Here is a 24,571-nt window from a genome sequence, read left to right as displayed (position 1 = left end):
CTTGAAACTATCTGCAGGATGCACTAGAAATTATCCGCAGAATTTTCTTTGAATTCTTCCCAGAAAAAATTAGGAATTGTCCTACGAGTTCAATATCCTTGAGGTTCTTTTCGGAATATTTTAGAATTTTTTTTTCTCAGAACACCTTGGAACTGAAATTCCCCTAAAGTTTCAGAATAATTTCCTCTGTATCATCAAGAAATTTTTCCCAAAATAAGCTTGAAATTATCCTCGGAATTTCCTTAAAATTTTACACTACATCCCTTTGGAATTTCATTAAAAATTTGATTCTCTCGGTATTCTTTTTGAAATTATCTTAGAACTATCTGCAGGATTCACTAGAAATTATTCGCAGAATTTTCATGAAATCATCCCCAGAAATCTTTTCTTTTAGAACTGTCCTCAGAATTCAATACCCTTGAGGCTCTTCTCGGAAGTCAAGTTTAAGTTGTCCGTCCATTCACCAAAACGTTGTAGTTTTTCTACCAGAAATGTTCAATAAAGCTTGCCCCTTCATTCGTCAGAACTGTGCAATTTTTACATCAGGAATTTTCAATTCAGCTTGCCTCTCCATACAGCAGATTGTTGCAAATCTTACACCAGAAATTTTCAATAAAAACTTTCCCCCATAAAATTTCAACTGACCAGAACGATGCAAATTTTCCACCGAAAATGTTCAATAAAAATTGCTTCTCAAATTTTCTGATTAGTGCAGATTTCCTTTTTCCATTTTCCACCAGACATTTTCAATTTAGCTTGCTTCTCCTATCATCAGAATGTTGCAAGTTTTCCACCAAATAAAGCTTGCCCCTATTTTCATATTTTGAGAATGTTTAGTAAATCAGCTTCCCTCCAATCATCAGAATGGTGCAAATTTTACACCAGACATTATTATCAAAGTTTGTTTCTCTATTCAGCAGAAGGATGCAAATTTAAGACCAAAATTTTTCCGAAAAGCTTGCCCATCCGTTCACCAGAACGGTGCAGATTTTCCACCAGAAATTTTCAATATAGCTACATTTTTAATAAGGCTTGTGGCTTCATTTACCAGTGTAAGTTTTCCACCATAAATCTTCTGTTCATTTCATTTATCACGGCGATGCAAATTGTGCACCAGAAATTTTCAATAAAATATGCTCCTTCATTCACCAGAACGGTGCACCAAAAATTGTCAGTGAATTTGTTTCACCATGCACCTTTGTGGTGCAATTTTCAGGCTTTGCCTCTTCATGCAGAATGGTGCAAATTTTCCACCATAAATTTTCAATGAAGCTTGCATTCATCAGAACGATGCAAATTATGCACCAGTAAAATAAATAAACCTTGCTTCTACATTCACCACAGTGTTGCGAACTTTCCAGCAGAAATATTTAGTTAAATTTGCACCTCCAAATTTTTAGCCTCATCTGCCGCTCAAAGGTAAATGCTTCGAACGAATTTGATAGCAAAGATTACATCCTCAGAAGAAGGGTTTGTGTATTTGCTCATTTTTCTATGCGTTGCTTCCACCTTCACTCAAGCGCAGCGCTATTGTATCTGTCGGTTGGATTCTGGCAAAGTTGCCAGTCTTCTTGATTTGTTGTCTTCGCTTATATGCAGAGTGCATTCCATTTATTTTGGCAATTAATGTTTGTGACAATGACAATTTTTGTCATTTATCTCACCCACTCTTCGCTCTTGGCGAAAAGGCGATAAGAAAATTTCTCATTGTGACTCTGTCAATGCTAAATTTGCACGTTGTATGTGTTAAACACAAACCTTACAATATTTTCTTGTTACTTACACATACAATTTCATTCCATAATTTCATAAAACATTTTTTTAGCCAAAATGAATGGAAGGTACCCTGCTTGGGAAGTCACTCTCCACCTTGTGTTATACACAGCAAATACACACTTCGACACACTTCAAACACCCTTCCGCGACATTTTCATCCACTGTGGCACCTTTGCCGTTTGTTGGTCAATTTAGTTGTTGTTTTTTATTCCAAAGAAGCGAGAACCACGGCGGTCGGTTTGTTGGATTGCACCGGACCTCGATGGATTAACAGATGTTGATGAGACGTTCTATTTCAGACGACAGCAGGCAGGATTCCGTGCTGGAAGATCCTGTGTGGACCATATTGTCACGCTCCGCATCATCTTGGAGCAGGTCAATGAGTTCCAAGAGTCCCTGTACTTGGTATTCATTGACTACGAAAAAGTTTACGACCGAATAAACCACGAAAACTTGAGGGGCGCTCTGAGACGCAAAGGAGTCCCTGATAAGATCAACAATCAATACGAAACTAACGGGTTTAAATTGGTTCACTACTTGACTAGCCTATTGGTCCCAAGCAAACGATTAACGTATCCAATTCTAGTCGAAATTCTAGTACTACACAATGTTTGTTTTGATTCGCTATGAAAGTTTGACAGATAAAATGAGGGGTTAGTGGATTTTCCTATGTTTCGAGGGGTGAATCAATTAGCTTGGGACCGAAGAGAGTACCAGAGCTGAGCCAAAAAGTTGAGTACGTTTCTTCGGGACCTTCTAGTCTTAGCGTTACCTCCATGATAAGATCGTCAACCTCATCGAAGCGCAGTACGAGGCTTTCTCATGCAAAGTGTTGCACAACGGAGCTTTGTATGACCCGATTCGGGTAATCGTGGGTGTGAGGCAAGGATGTATATTATCACCGCTACTGTTCCTCATCGTAATCATGGTTGGAGCCGTTGACCGTGTACCGAACCGTGGGTTGCTGTGGCAGCCTATTACCATGGAGCATCTCAACGACTTCGATTAGGCTGATGATGTTGCGTTATTAGCACAACGGCGCTCTGACATGCAGAGTAAGCTCGACGACCTTGTGGAACGCTCCTCTGAAGCAGGTCTAACCATCAACGTCAACAAGGTCAAATCGTTGGATGTCAACACGGAAAACCGTTCCAATTTCACGGTAGCTGGGCAGGCAGTGGAGAAAGTCGAAAGCTTCCAATATCTTGGCAGCCAGATAGCGTCGAACGGCGGCACCAAGAGCGACATAGGTGCACGGATTATGAAGGCGAGGGCTGCTTTTGCCAGTTTGCGAAATGTATGGAGAGCGAATCAGATCAGTCGACGCACCGAAATCCGAATTTTTAACTCGAACGTGAAGTCTGTGCTGTTATACGCCAATGAAACATGGTGTGTATCAGCGGAGAACACTCAGAAGCTGCAGGTGTTTATCAACCGATGCCTGCGGTACATAATTCGTGCCTGGTGGCCCCACAATTGGATCTCAAATTCCGAGCTTCATCGTTTGTGCCTTCAGAAGCCGATAGAGACAGAAATTCGTGAACGGAAAAGGAGGTGGGTCGGCCACACACTACGACGGAGCGGAAATGATATCTGCAAGCAAACACTGGACTGGAATCCAGCAGAGGCAGACCCAGAGGCTCGTGGCGGCGTGGGCACAGGTCAAAGCCAAAGCTAGTAATCGCCCAGGATGGAAATCTTTCACAAAGGCCCTTTGCACCCCTGGAGGTGCGCAGGATCGTTAAGTAAGTAAGTAAGTAAGTTCTATTTCAGACAACATAACATAATTCGGGGAAACGTCTATGAATTGTCAATACACTTTTAATCCGAATAAAAATCCAAGATAATAGCAGGGCATGTTATGGTTGCCAGTAAGCATAATTTTTCGATTTATGTTTTGACAGCTTAGTCGGCATGAAGAAACACCCTCCGGCACCCAAAACACACAAGAAACACAATCACAAGGTGGTTGGCAGAGTGACCTACCCCTTTGTTGTGGCAAAATACAAAACAATTAATAAAACAGATGAACATGATTGCACATAGAGGAATACTGATGGAACTATCCCAAAGTATTTTACAGGTATTTACTGACAAAAAATATTGAGCACACTTAGGTAGTTTCGAGCAACTACAAGCGAATCCAATATCCTTTGAATCTGACAAATGCTTAAGTAAAGTAAGTAAGGTTTCAATAGAAGAATTTGAGAAAATGAAGAATCGAACATTAGAATTTAACAAGTAATACCTAACTCATAAAATTTTAATGCTCGATTATTCATTTTCTCAAATTGTTGAGTTGAAAAAAAAAACGAATGACTAGATAAAGATTTTCGTAATTTCAGACAAAAAAAAACATATTCTAGGGAAATGTGATTGTTACTTCATTACATAAATTTTCAGGTTTGTCTCTCACTACTGGGACTTAATTTTTAGTATTTTAAGATTTGTAGAAAAAAATGCATGATTCATGATTTCGAGATCTTTTTAAAAAGCAAACTTAAATCATTTGTCAATATTCTAAACATTTAACAAACTCTTTCTGAAATGAACGAACTATGAAGATTCACGAAGATCCTAGCGAAGATCTTGATTTGTTTTCCGTGGCACTGTATTTAATTATTTTTTTTAGTTCTTTGCCATTACATTTTTTTTACTTAATTTGGAGATAAGGCGCATTAGTTGCCATATTCGAACTTAACATTTTTTTACGGTAGTGGAACTTACTGAAACATTCAAAATTGTGGGAACACTTGCCTGCCTCACTTTGGCTACATTCATGCCTTTTAAAGCAATAATACATGTCATTCGAGTGGACTTAAGGTAAATTAATTAAAATTAAAATGTCTTAGATGAGTGGGTGATAAATAGTAGTGACATTTAGAAAACAAGATGTTTGAAAAACCTGGAAACTAACGTACTTTGTCTGTGTATCTGGAAAGATGACTAACAATCTGGAATACTGACAACGCTGCGCCCAAGGAACATCAATCATCTGGCAATAACGAAGTAGCAACCGCAGGCGGTCAAACATGCTCATGCTCAATACTTCAATAAAATAGTTTACTTGATGATTTACGCTAACTTCTTGACCCAAAGCTTGAATAAAAATCGACAATTTGGGTTTTAAAAACTGATCAATTAGATTTGCCCTTATCCAAAAAGTTAATGGTTAACCGAATTCCCTCCGTGCACTGCAAATAGCCTCCTCGAGCGTACCTCGACCGTCCACTAGCCTGGAACCGCACACAGATGCACAGTCAGTGAAAAATAAAACCGGAGTCAGCCAAAATAAACATTCCAGCGTATATCAGCAAGTGCCATGGACGAGAAATACCACACCACTACCACTGACTGGCTGCGTTGTTGCGTGGTGCTGATAATCAACTAGACGACATGTAAGTTACTTTAAAAACTTCGGTGTCAGACGACAGCAGCACACCAATATAGAAAAACCCAAACCAAAACGCGGTGGTGAAAGGAGCACCAGTTGAGCAAGCTGACAGACAGACAGACATACCTGCAGACGACGACGTCAGTGTTCTTCGGTACATTAGATCAAGCAACCAGAGAGTGAAACTGCCTGTCGAGAGGTAGCAGGCTAGCGAATCGAAAACATGGTAGCATCGAAATCTTTTACGTGGCACACGTCGATTTGCGGTGCGCTCCTAGCCTTTGGACTGCTAGGGGGATACCTGGTGCAGCTGGTCGGATCACAAGATGACGCAGAAGCCCGACCGTGGTACGAGACCCTCCCGGCTGTGGCCATGGACTACAAAGTGCACATCGAGGCTGGCAAGGAGGACTGCTACTACCAGTACGTTCAACCGGGCAGCACTTTCTACGTTAGCTTTCAGGTGAGAGTTGATTGTGGTTTTGGGAAGATTTGATTTGATCGGTGCCAATTCATTCCTCCCCCCTCCTCCCTTTGTAGGTGATCCGTGGCGGAGATGGGATGGCCGGATTTGCGGTGCGGAATCCCCGAGGCGAAATCGTTCACCCGTACCAATGGCAAGCGTCCAGTGACTACACAGATGGTGCCTCGATGGGAGGATACTATGCCGTCTGTATTGACAATCAGTTTGCAAAGTTCGCGAGCAAACTGGTCAATATGTATCTGACTGTTATTCGGTACGACGAATGGGAAAAGTACACGAGGGAAATCGAAGACCTCAACGTCAACATGAACAACTTCACGGTATGTAGTAAGGGGCGGCGGGGGTGTAGTTTATCTAGAAATCGTTTATCGCCGGACGGCGATGGTTGAAAGATTGTCAGTCATTGGTTCATTGTGGGTTGCTTGGACTGGGAAGTTATAATGAATTTTCCTTTGTTTTAATTATTGTAATATGTTACGAATATAGAATACTTTGGCAATTTCTAAGGCCTTTGGCAGAGTCATGCCGACGTTGCTAAGACCATTTTCATTTGGCCATTTTTGAATCCATTCTGGCATCAGAACGTTTGGTCAGTTTGCCGTTTACAAGGGGGGGCCACAGGATTTTAGAAATTAAATTCCCGGTCCTTTCTTGGCTTTTCCCGGGTGATTTGGTTTGAAGTACGACACTTGAAAAGTGTTTAAAAATATCAGTAACTTACACATTTTTCAAAGGGCTGAACGCTACTAGGCCGAGTGTATCATTAGGGGAAGCTAACCGCTCAAAAAAAAATAATTATAATTAATATTGGAAAAAGGTATCAAAAATCTAAAAAAAACACATTTTTTCTAATTTTTTAAAGAACATTCACGTTTTTTCATAATAAGATAGAAAAAATATTTTCACATGTAATTTTTGACAAAAATCTAAGGAAGAAACTGATTCTCTTGGATTTTTGATAATTTATCTCAATATTTTAAAAAAAATAAAAACGTACCGAAAATATTTTTTTTTATTTCCGGGCCGGTAAATTTTCCCTTGAACCGAACATTAAAGTGATAGTTTGAAGTTTAGATCACGAGATTGAACTTTTAGAAAAAGAAATGGACTAAGAACATTTTTGAAGATAGCATTTGAAAATATTCAAGATTTTAAATTTTTATTAAAAACATTTTTTTGATTTTTTTTTTCTACCATAAAACATTGTTTTTCTCTAGGGGCCAGACAGCTTTATATCATGAGTAATTTTTAAGCAAATTTTGAGTAGCTCTGAGTTACTCGCGCTGCTCAATGATGAATATCGTTGTCAACATGTCAATATGTATCGCAGCAACTGAGTCAACGAGAGAAAAGTTTTGATCGAGTTATGTGTCACATATGTTACACCGGTGTAAGTTCAAAACAATTTTGTAAACTTCTTTTCTTATATTCTAGCGTATCAGTTGCATTCCCTGCATTTTGCATGACTTTAATTACTTTGATCAGCCATGATTAAGGAACAAGTCGCTTCCACCATAGAATTATTCCAGACATCGCAGTGGAAGTGAAAAATCATTGCCAATAACGCTTTGTAAATTGAAAGCATACTACGAATATTCTACCAAACACTTAATGAAAACAAACCAGGAATAGCTCTTGATGAATAATAATACGGGTTTTAATCAGGGTAAAACTTAACAACGGTATTACCGCAGAGTATTAGTTAAAAAACCATCTTTGTCGTTACTACCGAATGTTCAAATAATAGGATGACGAACTATGCAATGATTCCTGTAAATCCATATAAGTTGTTGGAGTTCGTATGATCGAAACGTTTTCAGTTTGTAGCAGTATCTATAAAGTATCTTAAAAAAGAAAGTTTTTTTTAAGAGAAAAATAACATACTTGCATTTAAGCAAAACTACAGCTGAAAGTATCTTTAATAAAGAAATCTTAATCTAAATCCTAAACAAAACTGTTAATGATGGCTGACGTTATTTTGTTTGTAAATACGACAGATTGAAAAAAGTTAAATTAAGGCTACTTTGTTATTGTTTGAGTAGCTACGACTAACTCACAGTTACTCAATGTTAATATATTAGCTCAGAGTACAGCTGACTTGCCCGTAGGTTTTTCTCTACAACTTTTTCTCAGAGAGGTAAAAAATGACAAGGTCCCAACAAAATTAAGTATTCAAGTGATTGATTAATAAAAAATAAATAAATACTTAATAAAAAAAATATTCTGGCAAGGGTATTAACTCTGCACACCTAAATTGGTACCGACTGATTGAGCTGTGCCGAACATGTCAATCAAAGTGTGCCTATCAAGGTGTCAATAATCCATGAGTTTGGCAACCCCGAAAGCTGCGACTTTTGTGATTGTGTTTACATTCTCTATTGCTCTGAAGGATCATGGCAAGCAATCAGCTTCCCTTCAGGAAGTGGAACAGGAAGTGAAAGCCATAAAACCTATACAGTGTATACAGCAAATTGAATCCGTCCACCAGATGTACAGAAACGAAGGCGTAGCTTGATCAATGATGGATCAAATTGTTACCTTCTGCCTATCAAATTCTTCCCGATTCTAGGAGCAACATCCTCGAGCCAGTTTTTAATAAAGCCTCAAATTTTTTTTCAGTAATTACCAAGGCCTTAACAGCGGAAGCGGAACGGCAGTGGCAGCGGAAAAGCCCGATCTGAGTAAGCCTACTTGTCGGATTGAAAACTAGTTATAATCAAATCGACTTCGGTTAGGCATCTTGATGCCATTTGTGACAACTGTCAAACTTTCCGTTTCCGTTCCGCTTCCGCCTACATTGCGCTTGGGCCTTTACAGTTGACCAATCGGTAGGCATCACACTGAGGACCCATGATACGAGCTCGTTCTACAGAAGGAAAGTGACAGCGATGCATCTGTAAAATAACCGGATCTGGTTACGGGAATGTGCTTGATATCGGACTCGTGGAATAGAATAAAATGTAATTGCATTTCTTACTGCAATGATTCTTAAGTAATGAAATTGGGTTGCTAGCGGAATGCTTGAATAAAACAGCATGCTGTTATATTATATAAATCTTATGCTATTGCGCTAAGGCAATCGTACACCAGTCCAGGTCTGATGGAATATGTGGGGTTAATACGTATTGACATCCCACAGCAGTACTGGAACTACTTTCAAAATTATATGGACATCACTATAAAGTCCTGTGGTTACCCCATTTAAGTTCATACCAATTAAGACTGGCAAGAATAACCGAGAGAAACCGCAGGTGAAAATGTAAAAATTTCCATTGCGGATGATCCTCGGTTAAACCGGTATTCGAATCAGGCCACCCTCCTTTGATAAGCTTTTTTTTATTTATTGATTATTCTGCATAACAAACTTGTAAATGTATCTCAACTCTCGCAGAAAATCCTGCTCTGATTTGAGATTGGATGCCCACGATAGTATATACCGTATGCGTGATAATGTTTGCACCATCGTACAAGTAAGGTTTCCGTTTCACCTGTGCATACAATGCCTTGGTTTTCTTTGCGTGCACGTAACTTATAGCTCATACCGTAGTAGGCTTTGTATAAAAGAAAATGATTTACTTAGTTTGACAGTTGCACCATGACGAAGTGGCAGCGTATTCGTGATTTGTCCCACGCTCAAATGTCGCAAAAAGACATTTCAATCGCCGTGGGAGTGTCCCGGTGGACCGTTAAAAGGGTTTTAGACCGAGAAAAGAAAGGACAACTATCCGCGAAGGTGGCCACAGGTCGTCCGAGGTCAGCTCGGGTTCCGAGGGTTATCGCTGCTATCAAAAGGAAGATTCGGGTGAATCCAGTGCGTTCAATAAGGAAAATGGCAAATCGGGATCAGTTCCGTGCCGTAAGATCGTAAAGGAAGATTGCCGGGCGAAGTCGAGGGCACGGAAAAAAACTCACATGATTACCAACCGCATCCGGGAGCTACGAGTCGAACGATGCAAGAAAATCTTGAACTTCCTTAAGCGAAAAAATCCGGTAATCCTGTTCACCGACGAGAGCATGTTTACCGTCGACCCCGTATCAAATTCCAGTATATTAGTTCTCTTCCGGTAAAAGACGAAGCCGACGAGCACAAAAACGTGTATCTGACCAAGCATCCTGCTAGCGTTGTGGTGTTTGGATCGGTGGCTTCCGATGCCAAAAAAACGACCCGGTGTTCATTCCAGAAGGCGACAAGGTCAACACGGAGGTCTACATCGGGATTTTAAGTAAGTATGTTCTTCCGTGGATCAAACAACAGTACGGTCCGAAGCCAAATGTTGTATTTCAACAAGATGGGGCTCCGTGCCACACCTTGAACCGCACTCAGAGGTGGTTGCAGGAACATCTTCCGTTCTGGGCGAAGGATATGTGGCCACCATCCAGCCCCGATCTTAATCCGCTGGATTAAAGAGTGTCCACGATGAAATGGCCACACACAAAATTGATTCGCAAAATTCGAGTTTTCATCCGATTGCCATCAAATTTTCAGGGATTGAGAAATAACTATTAAACTTCATTTTACCATTTTACTCGTATTTTATTAACAGTCCATACGCAAATGCCCGCACCTTGGCCTTAACCCCGGCCATAAGATTCTGCACAACCTGTGAATCAACCGTTTTTTGCATGTAAACCCATACTTTCTTCAGTTCCTCGACTGTCTTCACTACCTTAGGTCGTTTAAGAAGGTGCTGCTTCATAATCGCCCAGTACTTCTCGATGGGGCGGAGCTCCGGAGTGTTGGGAGGGTTGAACATTTTCGGCACGAAATTGACCTTATTGTCCGCATACCACTTCAGCACGTCCTTGGAGTAGTGGCATGAGGCCAAATCCGGCCAGAAGATTGTTGGGACGTTGTGGGCCTTCAGGAGAGGAAGCAGCCGCTTCTGGAGGCACTCTTTTATGTACACCTGTCCGTTCATCGTGTCCTGGGTCACGAAATGTGCACTCCGCTTCCCGCACGTGCAGATGGCTTGCCAAACCAGGAATTTCTTCGCAAATTTGGACATCTTCTGAGTGCGGACATGCTCCGGAACGCTGAACTTATCCTTGGCCGTGAAAAACAGGTTGCCGGGGATCTGTTTGAAGTCGGCCTTCACATATGTTTCGTCGTCCATGATGCAGCATTCAACTTTCGTCAGCATGTTGAGGTACAACTTCCTGGCACGGGTTTTGGCGGACTTGTTCTGCTTCTCGTCGCGATTAGGGGCCTTTTGTACCTTGAACGTTCGAAGCCCAGCCTTAGTTTTGGCCTTCTGGACAAAACTTCGGCTTAGGTGCAGCTTCTTAGCCACATCCCTAACGGAGGCGTTCGGATTTCGGTTGAAGGCCCCAACTACGCGGTTGTGATTTTTGGTGTTGTACGGAATACTTTTTCCTTCACTTCTGGGCTTCCGATCGGTGGTCAACCGTTCCTCGAACCGCTTAATCACTCGCGACACCGTGGAATTCGTGATTCCCAACGTTTTACCGATGGAACGATGCGAGAGATCCTTGTTCTCGTGATGAATGCGCAAGATTTTATCACGCACGAGCTGTTCTTTCGACTCCATTTCCGCGAGTTTTGATCACAGGACTTTAAAACTTGCAGGATGTAAATAATGCACTATGAACTAAATCCACCCAAATTTTCATTAAATTCTACCCAACGGTTAAAAAGTTAGAGCAATTTCATAGTGTGGCAATTTCATCGTGGACACCCTTTACTCAATATGGCGCGTTATGAAGGCCAAGGCCTGTTCTAAACCCCACCCGAGTACAGCAAGCCTCAGACAAACATTGACCAGTACTTGGAGAGAAATGGATCCAGACTACATTATTAGAACCTGCCGTGCATTCCGGAAGCGTGTGGAGGCCGTCATTGCAGCAAGTGGAAACTCGATCTACGATTAACATAGTTTAAGACTCTGAGAAACATCCCCCCTTTGAATAAATAAAAAAAACTCGAAAACGAAATTTTTGAGAATTTTTTTAATTTTGACATTTCTCAATGGTGCAAACATTATCACGCATACGGTAACATTTAGTCCAAAAATAAGAAGGGTTTTCTTTTGGGAGACTTTTGGGGAAAGCATGTGCAGGAGAATGTGAGGGTTTGTCGAGGTTAATCCCTGGCATATAGGGGATCCATTTGTTTGATATTGAGATATTGAGATTGTTGGCGTGGCCTTCCAAATTAACCATCAAAGGCAACTGGCGGGCATTTTTCTCTATGATTCCATCCGCAATCGAAAACGTGTCGGTCGGTAAGCCCCAATTTGGGCAGCTTCTAATTTTCATAGCATTAACCAGCCAGACTTCTTCAAAATTTCCTCCGCAGCCGGCTTAATTTTGATTTGCGTTGAAATGTACTGCGAACGTGCATTGGTTTTGATTTTCATGATACTGGAATCCAACCAGTCTGCACCATATGAAGACTCAACAACTTCGCCGATCGCATTTCGAACTGTACCGTCGTATTGGATGACCAGATCTTCCAGACTTTTGACCAATTGTCGCTGGAGGTAACCCGTTTCAGCCGTATTGACAACACACTCTCAACCGGTCACGGTTCAGAGAATACTTATAGATTTTTTTCGAACGATCCTCAAAACCGGTTACCAAAGTATTCAACCGAGTAGACAACGATTGGCGAAACGTCAACACTTAACAGTGATGCCGTTTTATATTATATTGTTTGTGTCCTACTTGTCAAAGTGCTCCCTATCGTGCCGAACAGTGTTTCGGCACAGTGTGCAGAGTTGATTATCTCTTGACGTCTGAAGTTTTAGAAACAAACGAATGACAATTTTGAATAGGGCTGAATCTCGTTTTGCCCTTCTAAACTTTTTGTAATTTTTGAAATAAAATAAAATAACAATAGCATCAGCCTAATTTTAAAATCCATACAGTAAACAATGTTTGAATCAAATTTGGATAATTTTTTGAAGTCCTTTATTTAAATGTCTCAGAATTCCAAGGGGTTGGTCACTCTACACAGTGTGCCAAAATCAAACTTGGGCACACCCGGGTGCAGTCATTGGCGTTGTTTGGCACCCATGGTTACAATTTTATGATCTTTAAAGTTACTAGCAACACTGAACTTTTTCTGCGCCTGCGCAGTGTGCATGTGTCAAAATTTGTTATTGATGTTGCAATTCCTAGTCAAATTATTTTCAAAACAACCGTGAATCTCCACCAAGTCTCGCCATGGATTCTCAAAATCGTTACACCCGTGACGGCATGACCGAGGTTTCCGACCATGGTTACACGAACTAGCGATGCAGCTCCCAAGGCTGTGGCAGCTTCCAGCTTCCGTCTTTTTTGACGAATTTTAGAGGAGACGGACCAGCAGAAGGAACAGCAGCAGCAGCAACTAAAGCAGCAGCAGCCGCAGCCGTGGGAGCTGCATCGCTAATTCGTGTAGCCGTGGCCGACGCTGGAAATCTTGGGCCGGTCACGACAAGCGGTTAATCGGAAAGTCAACAACCAAACAAAAACTATACCATCCTACCATTCGAACTGCTCAAATACATCCATGGCGGGGACTGCTACACCAACCATTCCATCGTCCAACATATAATGTTGGAGGACCGTCTTGGCAAAATCTCAAATAGTTCAACAAATTATTTTTACTATCCTTCCTTTTTGCACTTCCAACTAACGCAATAAGAAATTATAATTGATGAATTTACGCGAAACTGCACCAGTGCATGCAACACCTAGGTTTGAAATCCAAAACCATAAAAGTGATGATGTACTAAAAAATATACCATGCGATTTTACAGGTAGCAAAACGTCATTATCATTATCACATCATTTCCATCTGCCGGTCGACCGTAACGTAAATTCATCAATTACGAATCATAACATTAACTACACAGAAAAAGGAAAATCCTTTCTTTTCTCAGAAAAAGAAGCTTCCGCTCTTTCAAAGCTAACGTGTTTTCGGTGTTCTCGTTGCTCCACGCACCGTTCATCTTCTTGGAGGAGAAGCACAGCTTCATAATGAACGGGAATTTTGTGCATTTGTGATCGATCGCGCTGTGGTTGTACTTCATTATGACGTTCACCGCCAGGGCTACGCTCGGGAACTCGACCAATCCGGAGGAGGAATTTTCCGATTTCAGCGGGAACATTCGCACTTGCGACGGGTGGCAGTCCTTGGTGGTGAATGCAGTCAGCAACAGATCCTCGGACGGCGAACGAAGAAGTGGAGAATGCGATTTTTTCTGGCCTGGGAAGCGGTTGTTCTTGGAAGCGCTGTAGACCTTCAAGCTGATCGAATTGTCCGGCTTGGTGGAGTTCTGCTTGGAAAATTGGCTGGTCCGTTTCGGGTCAGCGGTGCGTCCTTCATCAGTCTGACGTGTGTTCCGGCCGGTGTTGGTTTCCAGTTTTCCGACGGATGATACTCGGGCGGTGAAAAATTCGGTGCAAATCCGTTTCCTCCGCCGGCTCCCAGAAGGGTTGGTTGATTAATTGATTGTCGTTCGTTGTGCGGAGTCGGCCTTCCGACGAAGATGGAAGGATCGTGTAGCAACGGAGCTCGTCCGTTGCAGGCATCCTTGAAGACGGATACATCATGCATCATGTGTGTAGTCCCAGCTGGAGTCCGTGTCGTTTTTGAAAACATTGAAAAACAAAATAAAAACAAGAGCCGTTAAAATACCGGGTTGCCAAACAAGGTATTATTCACAAGCAATCAAAAGTCAGTTCAATGACTTCTTGGCACTGCCGGTACAACTGCGGCACAACTGCGGAAAAAAGTTGGCGCAAAACAATTGTGTAGAGTGACCACCCCTTCAGAACTATGAAATTTTTCTAAGTTACATGTAAATTTTTCGAAGTGCACTAGACCGGACGCTACTGGACTGAGTGGGTCGTGTATTGTAGGTCATAAAGTGCTAGAATGAACTTGGACATTTTTATATAAAACAATGAAATCGGACTAAGAAGTTTTCTGGAGATTTCTCGATAACATTTTCAATATTTAGGGGCTATGCCAGATTTTCACATTCTTTAATTTTTCCAAGTTACAGTCATGGCGTAACCCTTAAGATCTCAAATTTGAAAATATTCATGACTCTGGAGTTGGGCAACATTTGTTAATTCTGACCATTTGAAAAATAGTCTACAACATTTAGATAAGAACACCAAATGAGTTTTGAGGAATACTCCATAGAAATATTACTACAATATAAAGTTAATTTGAGAAGCATTTCAATCAAATTGTAAGGAGAACTAAAAATTTACCCCAAGTAGTTCTGAAAAGACTATTATGGGTATCCTGAGAAAGGCCATTTTAGGGAGCATTCTAATGGAATTCGGAGGAGACTTCAAGTGAACTCTACGACAAAGTTAATGATGATATGACTACACTGTCCATATTTGCATGATTTCCTATGCGTTTCGGACTGCCATGCGATTATGGGTAATACAATCCTGACATTATTCCTAATGACCTACTACGGTTGAATTAAATGTCAAACAATAAATCAAAGAGATGTTTGAGGTCCAAGGGAATATCGATATTAATTTCAAAGGAATCTACTTTTGAAAAAAGCTCACTCAATTCTTGTCAAAATGTCAAGCTTGTTTGAAAGCGCGGGAAAACACCAGGATATTCTCTCAAGTGTATTTTAAGTAGAATTCAAACTTAAATCTGAGAGAAATTCCCATGGAATTTTGAGATGATATGCAAAGAAAATTTGGAAGAATATCTCCTAAATTCTAAAGGACATATCAAGAGATTTCTGAGGAATAGTCCAGAGAAATTTCGAAGGAAATTATTTAGGGAAATTTAAGGTTAATTCTCGCGAGAATAATTTAGAATATGTACATTGAATATTCAATAATTCTGGCTTCCTAAGCCTTCCAAAGAGAATTTCTGAAAATCTCCAGGAGATTCTCTCAAGAGTATTTCAAGAAAAATTCAAACGAAAATCTGAGAGGAATTCCCATGGAATTTTGAGGTGTTAGAAAACGAAAATTCGGAAGAATATATGATGAATTCTAAAGGACCTATCAAGAGTTTTCTGAGAAAAGTTATAAAGGAATTTCAAAAAAAAAAAAATTATGAAGGGAAATGTATGGTTAATTCACACGAGGATAATTTAGAATACTAAGATAAATGTTGATTGAACATTCAATAATTCTGTAGGGAATTTCTCAAATGTTTTACACAGAATTTCAAGACTATTATGGAAAATATCAGAACGAATAAGACTATTCAGGGGAATATTAAAGTACCATAATAAAAAATCTTTCTCATTCAAGATGAATAAAATAAAACCACTGAAAAAGCGAATGGGTTTCGAAGAATTTAAGAAAAGATTTTCAAAGGCTGACTCTAATTGCTGTTCGACGGACCAGGATATGCGTTCAGCACCGGCTTCCGATTCAACCTCTGGTTGTGAATAGTAGAATGTCAAAACAGAGTGTTGTGAGCAGAAAATGAAGCGGAACACTTTTTTCATTTTTTCTTATAAATTGATTCATCTAAGATGCTCCAATAGCAGTCCCGGTGGTGTAGTGGTAAGCGTGATTACCTCTCAACCCAGCAGCAGGCCTGGATTCAATCCCAGTCGGCGCCGCCGGGATGTTCTGCGGCATAACATCTCTGATCAAGCCTTCCTTCGGAAGGGAAGTAAAACCGTTGGTCCCCAGTTCATGAGTTGATGGGTCGATAGGTAGGGTGCAGGTGTGGGAGCTGCCTCCCACGTCGGTACTTCAGTTGATTAACAGTTGAAACATTTAATGCAAAATGCAAGGATTCTGCTAATGTGCAGGAATCTTTTTGTTGAGAAAAATGGAAAATTTGAATGCCGCCTTAGTGGTTATGATCTTCCGGGTTTCTTATGTGTGAATTGTTTAGGTGCAAATCAGTTCAGATCTGTGGAAAATCGTAAAATAAGACAATTACTGATGGAAATTTGCAAGAAGTTGAATGGAAAATGTAAAAGTAAAAGTAAATTGGTACGCCCCTCGCGCGCCGCTAGCACGCCTCTAGTGTTGGGAATCGAACATCTTTGACAGTGGTTTGTTTACACTTCTATAGAGAACAACTGGTGCAAGTTTGATCAAAGTAGTCCATCGCGGTCAGAAATAACGTCAAATGGAACTCGAAACAAGAAAACAATATTGTACTCAAACACCTGGAAAATCCAGAGTGGCCCGGTTCCAAGCTTGCTAAAGGTCTGAAGATGCCGAAAACAACAGTTTGTCGAGTGCTCAAAACCTACAAGGAAACCCTGAGTGTGGAAAGGAATCAGCGGACTTACGGAAAAACTGGAACGAGGGATCGCCAGCTGCGCAGCAAGGTGTTGAGGTGGTTTTTAAGTCAACCCCGGTCTTTCGATCCGAGATGTGGCCAGAAGGTACAACGCCAACTTTCAAACAGTGCAAAACATATCCTTGTCAGGTATGGATACAAGTCGTACAAAGCCAGTTAACACTCGAACCGACACATGAAGCTGAATTCCGTGGCCAAAAAGCGTGCAAGGCTCTTGTACGACCGTGTTTTGACGAAACACAAGGGCTGCACTTTGATCGATGACGAAACATACGTCAAACTCGATTTTAAGCAGCTTCCCGGTCAAAATTTTTACATCGCGACTGGACGTGGGGATGTGCTGGGAAGATCAGGTTCTTATTTGCCGACAAGTTCGCGAAGAAGGCCATGATTTGGCAAGCGATTTGCAGTTGTGGCCTCAGAACGGAACCATTCGTCACATCCTCGACGATGACATCCCAAGTTTACAACGAAGAATGCCTGAAAAAGCGTGTATTGCCGTTCATCCGCAAGCATAGGGGCAAAGTCATCTTTTAGCCCGATTTGGCCAGCTACCACTACTCCAAGGTGGTTCTGGAGTGGTATGCTGCCAACAAGATCGATTTTTTCCCTAAGCACCTCCGAATTGCCCGGAATTTCGACCAATCGAAAAATACTGGGCAATTTCAAAGCAGTGACTTCGACGAAGCAGCGGGGCAATCAAGGACATCCAGCAAATGTGGGTAAAATGGAAGAAATGCGCTGCTTCCGTGTCCGTTTCCACTGTGCGGGCGCTGATGGGCTCCATCAAGAGGAAGGTTCGAGATTTCGTTCGAAGTGGAGAAATGTAACCATCTAATGCTGTAACTTTGAAGCTTTAATAAAAGTACTGTAAAGCAACCATTAATAGACTTTTTGAACTTATTGAATCACGAATTATAGGTCTTTTTGTGCGTACCAATTAACTTTTAGTCAGCCTTTAATTTGCGTTGTGGAAAAATCCTTATTCTGATGTAAACAAACGTTTTGGTTGACGTTTCCCCTCGCGCTCGTAAAAATTTCCCACGAATTTCCATAAAATTTAGAAAAAAAAATATGTAGCCAATTTGTGATAGACCCATCTAAAAGCAAACCCATAGACTGAGAATCGTTGCTACAAAGCATATCGAAGAACTTTCAACCATCGCTGTTGAGGCAATATTTCATCTGGAAAAACCCTGATAAAGAAAACATACCAAACATCTTTATCTTGCGCCCTTAATTGTTTCCTCATACTGCTGTGTTTTTCTACTCGCTTATCTCTAGAACACGATATCGACGGTGGAGCGCAACCTGAACTCGATGTTCCAGCACCAGGCGTACTCGCGCAACCAGGAAGCCCGGGACTACGCCCTGATCGTGGACAACAACTCGTACGTGCAAAAGTGGTCCCTGCTGCAGATCATCGTCATCATGCTGACCACCTCGGTTCAGGTGTACTTCGTGCGGAAGCTGTTCGACGTCAAAATGGGCAACAGTAAAATGGGAATCTAGGGAATGGTTATGACGACGTGACCACGGTTGTGAGGATAGATTGTTTTTTTTTTTCGTATACCATTCCAAACCTGAAACATGAGCACAATAACAAAAAAAAGAACAAGAAACCAGAAGTCTCGAATGGGAAAGCAATTCGGGCTAGTGAGAGCGGGGTGAGAAGCGCAGGGGAGTTTAGTTATTTTGAGATTTTTGTCTGTATTAGGTACGTTGAGTTCAGTGTCAATTTCCCGATCAAATTGATGAAGCTTCTGTCCTGCGAAGATTGTACTTATGTCACTTCAGAAGTGTCATTCTCGCAATCAAATTCAAGCATTGTTTTAGTTCGTCCAGATAGTAAGGTCGATTATATGAAATATATAATAATGGTTCACAAATTAGGCAGGGATTTGTTCGAAGAATTCTACACAGCGAAAACCGAAAGCCACCAAAGTTCAATGAAAATTTCTGATATATTTGACGCATGGCAACGTATTAGATTTGTTCAATTATTAAAACTAATATCTCATACCCTCTGTTAGTTGCGTCTGCACGTCTTTTCATGGAGCAACTTTCTGCTGATGTTGCTTCATACCTGCTTCGGTAATCCGGTTATAAAATGCATAGGCATACTAAGGTTTCAACAACGGTTTTTTTTTTTCTTTTCATTTCTTTTGGGTTATTTAGGTTTGTCTTCCGCTCTTGGTTTGTTATTTCCTATTGTTTAAGGTGTATGATTTTGTCCTTTAAATATACAAATTTGTTTCTTGTTTGGATATTACTTCCTACATACAATTCTTTCTTTGCTTATCTCCTGGATTTGCTATGAGGTCCACTTTTTTATTTACTTGCCTGATGCTTTGTAGTGTTTGTTTTTGTAACTTGATATTGTATTTTAATTTATTTTTTTATTTTAGATTTAGTTTGGTTAAGGTACTCAATGCTAGATGATTCACTTAACTTGAAAAGGGTGAATTCCGTACCGACTCGAACGGCGACAATTTACTTTGGTTATTTGAAGCTGAAAGAATATTGCGCCTAACAGTAGACTATTTTCGGAGACAAAACATCAAGACAACGCTTCAGGTCGTCCAAAATGGCGTTAGGCATCAAATTTCGATATCATTGGCTATTACGTTCCGTTGATATCCATATTGTGTGGAATGGCTAGCTTTTTGACGTTTCAAACCATTGCCATCAAACCATCACTGCAAAATGTTCTGTCAAAAATACTTCGTAGGGTATGGTGGGGCAAGATGGGTCATCTTCTTGATCTCTTTATATTTTTGTATGTCAACATCAACTGAAAACCTGGAAGGAGCGGAATAACTAGATCCTAACTCACGCCTCCCCGAGTCATATGATAACAAAAGACTACCAGCTGAAACATGGACACAGCAGGGTGGCGTAGCCATCGAGAAGCGGCTCAAACCGGCGTCTGTTCTCCATGTTAGGAGCGGCTGATTCCGTCCTAGTGCCAGCGTGGGACTCTAAACAGGGCTGTGCACGATAGTCCCCCGGCGAGACAGTGGATTGGGGCAGGCCCAACAAGCCACCCTGAAAAAAACATAAAGTTGCAAATACCGAAGAAAGAAATACGAATCGGAACAATCGGCACAGACCTACGCAACGAAATAAGGACTACGATTGGAAACTCGGAACATGGAACTGCAAATCGCTCGGCTTCCCGGGCTACGATAGGTTAATCTATGAGAAGGCGACCTGCGGACCCTTCGCAGACTACGAGGCTGGCGAAATGTGGCCATGGATCGAGTAGAGTGGAGACGACGTCTTCGGACAGCAGAGGACAACAAGGTTTTAGCCTGATTGATGAGGTAAGGTATGTTAACATCAACAGGCTCAATGTAACCCCGATCCCAATGCTGGTTTGAAAAAGCAAGCCATCCTTGGAATTGTATTGAACCGGTTGATATCAATAAATGCACTACTTCATGGTACTGCTATTGGAATAAAAGCACCTCTTCCCTTCACCATCGTCCCTTTAACCACTGACTTACCTATTGCCGTGTAAGACTGGAATGTCCACTCACAATCATGATAATTAAAGGTAAGTTAACCGACTTATTTTCCACTATCGATGGTCACATTCATTTCCTAGGTGACGTAAACGGCAGCCCCTCAAGTAATCTTAGGGGCATCGAGGTGCTTGAAGCTGCGAAGGAAGCAGCCAATCTTTCCATTACCTTTACCAGCGGACAGAGAGAATCTGCAATCGACGTCTCCTTTGTTAGCTCAAGCCTAATACATCGTTTCCTCTGGAGAGTTAAAGAGGATCCTATGGGTAGCGATCACCGCCCCATTGAAATCCGACTAGATTGTATACCAACTGAAACCTCTCGTAGACCACGTTGGATCTACAATCGGGCTGACTGGACCCGCTTCCAAGGGACAATCATCACAACCTGCAGGGACACTGAACCAACGAACCTGGCGGAATACATCGGCTTAATCTTCCAGGTTGTCATGGATACTATTCCTCGATCCAGACCCAATCCGGGGCGTAAAGCTCTCCCGTGGTGGGGACCAAACACTTACATTGCAATTTGCAGTTTGCTAGATTTACTAGAAGGAAAGCTCTTCGATCCGTTAAGCGCCTGCCCAAGGATCACCCAGATAGGGAGGTGGCTTTGGTGCACTACCGAATCAATGGGCATCCGATCTATGGAGCAATGGGAATTGTGCTTCAGCATGCAGGAGGGATCACCCATGATCCGGATACCATCGTGAATGCATTTGGGAACCACTTTGCTTCCCTATCTGACATAGAGGGCTACGACGAACACTTCCGCAGATCGAGAGTCGCATCAACATCATCCATTTCCAACGTGGAAATCCCGATGGAATCACCCGTACCGGCAATAAACCGACATTTCCGGCTGGACGAGCTTGCTTTGGCATTATCCAAGCCAAGGATTCCAAGGCCAGAGGGAACTCTGCAAGCTCAGACGAGGTGGGTTATCCCTTACTCCGGAATCTTCCCCCCAGAAGGCAGAAGAAAACTTCTAGATCTGATCAACCACGAGTGGTTAAGTAACTGCCTTGCCCAGGTAGTGGAAACACAGCCTAGTGGGACCTATCCTTAAACAAGGAAAAATAGGCCGACAGGTTAGCGACCTCAGGCCAATCTCCGTCCAGGATATGGAACCAACACCTACTTCGCAACACTCGCTCAAGTTCTCCATGATGCCACTTCCGCTGAACACCATACTGAACTGGCAGTTCTAGACATCGCAAAGGCCTACAACAGAGCCTGGATGCCAGACGTCATCCGACAAATGCTGGACTGGGGCTTTGGTGGACACCTGATGCATTTTGCTAGGAATTTTCTTATTAACCGCACCTTCCGGGTGCTCCTGGGAAACCACCGTTCTACTACATTCCGAAAGGAGACCGGTATACCTTCCCAAGGAAATCTACTTCTTCCTTTACGCCGCCGATATCGTAATCCTGGTCGTCCGCAAAACCGTCAATTCACTTCGGAGGAAGATGGCAGCAGCAATAAGAGCGGTCACTATGGACGTCATCGGCCGGATTTCAACTCTCACCGTCACCGTCCCCTCAGTACTCCTATATGCATCAACGGGATAACTATTCCCCTCGAGAGGTCAGCGCGCGTTCTCGGGGTTCTATTCGACCGGCATCTGTCTTTTTCACCCCACTTCGACGAGGTTAAAGACGCCTGTAAGACACGCCTGAACCTCCTCCGATGCATTGCGGGACGACACCCGGACTGCAACCGATCCACTCGGCTTCGCGTTGCTAGAACTATTCTGGAATCACTTCTGCTTTACGGGATAGAAATCACTTGCCTAGCCCGTGACCAACTCGCCACTAAACTAGCCTCCACGTACCCCATCAAGCTATACGTATCGCCTCTGGTCTCCTACCATCCACAATCGGAACCGCAGCTTGCATAGAAAGTGGAGTACCACCATAGAGGTAACTCTAAGACTAGAAGGTCCCGACGAAACGTGCTCAACTTTTTGGATTTTATCTGTCAAACTTTCATAGCGAATCAAAACAAACATAGTGTAGTACTAGAATTTTGACAAGCATGGGGTAAGTTAATCGATTTTCTTGGGACCAGTAGGTTGAACAAGGAGTGAGCCAATTTAAAAGCGTTAGCTTACACCGGTTGATACTACCGTTTGAACGACTAATTATTCAGACTATCTGCAACCGATCGATCAGCTTCGAGGAGAAGACAGAAGGCTTAGATGAGAGAGCATTCCTCCTCACCGAGGCTAAACAGCTCCTCTCAGATACCACCAACCTGGAGCTCCCTCCGGTGTCCACAGTCCACTAGTGCGGAGTCAGAGGTTGGAACCTATCCGGACCCACTACCGACCTGACGATAAAGAGGAACTTCAAAGCAGGAACCAATTCACCAGCGCTTATGAGATCGGTTGCAGAGCTCCAGAGAACCAGATATAATAATTAGACCATCCGGTACTCCAATGGCTCAGTCTCGTGTGGTGGTGTCGGAATCGGAATCTCGGATTCCCATATGTCCATATGCCATCGAATACCGAATCAATACTCCATCTTCTCGGCGGAAGCTGCCGCTGCCTTCATCACCGCCACTACTCCTTCAAATAAGCCGATTGTCGTATTCACTGACTCCGCCAGCGTAGTACAAGTCCTCGACTCTGATCTAGCCAAACACCCGTGGATTCAAGCCATCTAAAAACCATCACCTTTGTCTGGATCCCTGGACACGTTGGCATTCGCGGAAACGAGGAGGCAGACCATCTAGCGGCCTCCGGAAGACAAGCGGCACTATTCACCCGGGAGATCCCAGCAAAAAACGCTATCTAGAATTCATGGTCAACCTCATGGTCCCAATCGAGGGACCTTTTCATTAGAAAAATTAAGGGCGACACTCGTAAGTGGGAGGATCCTTCGGACCACCGAATGCAGGTAATCGTGTCGAGGCTCAGAACGGGTCACACTAGAATATCGCACAATTTCTCCGGGAACGGGCCTTTCCGGAAATTTTGTGAACTCTGTCGAAAGCCTCACTCGGTGGAACACGTTATCTGTCACTGCCAACAATATCAGGGTCCCCGTGAATGCTACCAAATTTCAGGCAGCATCAGAGATGCACTTAGCGACGATCTGGCCAGGACTGCAGCACTGATTGGCTTCCTTCGTGAGGCCGGCCTCTTTAACCAAATCTAATCTCCGCACCAAAAACTTTGAGCACCAGAACGCCAAAAAATGAATTATACTCTACGTACCTACGCTGTTTTACCGCAACGAAACAGGACCTTCCACAAAACATCACAATGACTCCCGAATATCTTACAGAAGGACGCGATTAAGGAGACTACTAGGCACCAAGATGACAACAATATTGACAGCAAACAATTCATTTCAAACTCTGTAAAAGAACCACTCTGTATTAAGGGGACCCCTCTGGGACATCGCTTGTTTCTGGAGACTCCCTTCCGGGATCCCCTACACCAAACTCTGTAATTTGGGGAGTTCCCTTCTGGAACTCCCAGCCTCTCTAACTAGGGAAACCGCTTTCTGGGGTTTTCAGAGACGAACCAGCCCACGGGTGAAAGTCTCTCTAATAAAGAAAAAACTGTACTATTTAGCTGACCCATCTTGCCCCGTGACCCATCTTTAAATACATTGAGAACAATAATTCCAACTATTCTTGAATCTAAAGAGATTTAAGGCAAACCCCATCGAAATGTTCTTTCAAGGTTCAGGAAAAGTTGATTTATTATAAAAGCGATTTTTGCTGGTGTCATTGATCCGGATCTCATACTGGAAAAGTTGAATGAAAGTTAAAGGATCCGCTATGGAAATTTCAGAGAACTTCCACAGGAGGTTGGAAGGTTTTCAAGATCAAGTAGAGAGAAAGTCCAGAGGAATGGAAATGCAAAATATCAGGACCTGTAGGGTAACTGCCCAGAATGCTTTGGTAATGGTGACCAGCAAATCTCAATTAGCATTTTCCCAGATTTTTGCCCGGAATTTTAGAAAATTTCCCGGCTACATCAAGTGCGATATAAAATGTAAATTAAGTATAAAACCGAATGCGATTGAAGCTGAAGGATCACTAGGTTTAATGAGCCATTTCTTAAAAAAAATGTTTTAACTAACTTGAAAATTCGCTCTTTTCTTC

General features: G+C 42.2%; 1 protein-coding gene and 1 long non-coding RNA gene across 2 annotated transcripts; one reads left to right on the top strand and one right to left on the bottom strand.

The window, feature by feature from the left end:
• Window positions 1–5,342: 5,342 nt before the first annotated feature.
• loj (logjam) lies at window positions 5,343–18,809 on the top strand. The gene is made up of 3 exons (XM_065230579.1): window positions 5,343–5,633; window positions 5,711–5,974; window positions 18,205–18,809. Exons 1-3 carry the CDS (start codon window positions 5,394–5,396, stop codon window positions 18,430–18,432), a joined length of 732 nt encoding a protein of 243 aa, XP_065086651.1. The 5' UTR covers window positions 5,343–5,393; the 3' UTR covers window positions 18,433–18,809.
• Window positions 18,437–23,724, bottom strand: LOC135708487 (uncharacterized). The gene is made up of 2 exons (XR_010518297.1): window positions 21,773–23,724; window positions 18,437–21,470 (listed from the first exon to the last, which is right to left on the bottom strand). It is a non-coding gene; the product is annotated as an uncharacterized LOC135708487 (long non-coding RNA).
• Window positions 23,725–24,571: the final 847 nt, after the last annotated feature.

This window comes from Ochlerotatus camptorhynchus, unplaced genomic scaffold, assembly GCF_037179485.1.
Source record: "Ochlerotatus camptorhynchus isolate MF236.1 unplaced genomic scaffold, CSIRO-AGI_Acam_v1.1 ptg000330l, whole genome shotgun sequence".
NCBI lineage: Eukaryota > Metazoa > Arthropoda > Insecta > Diptera > Culicidae > Ochlerotatus > Ochlerotatus camptorhynchus.
Note: the sequence above shows the minus strand (reverse complement) of the source record. Positions and strands in the feature narration are given on the sequence as shown.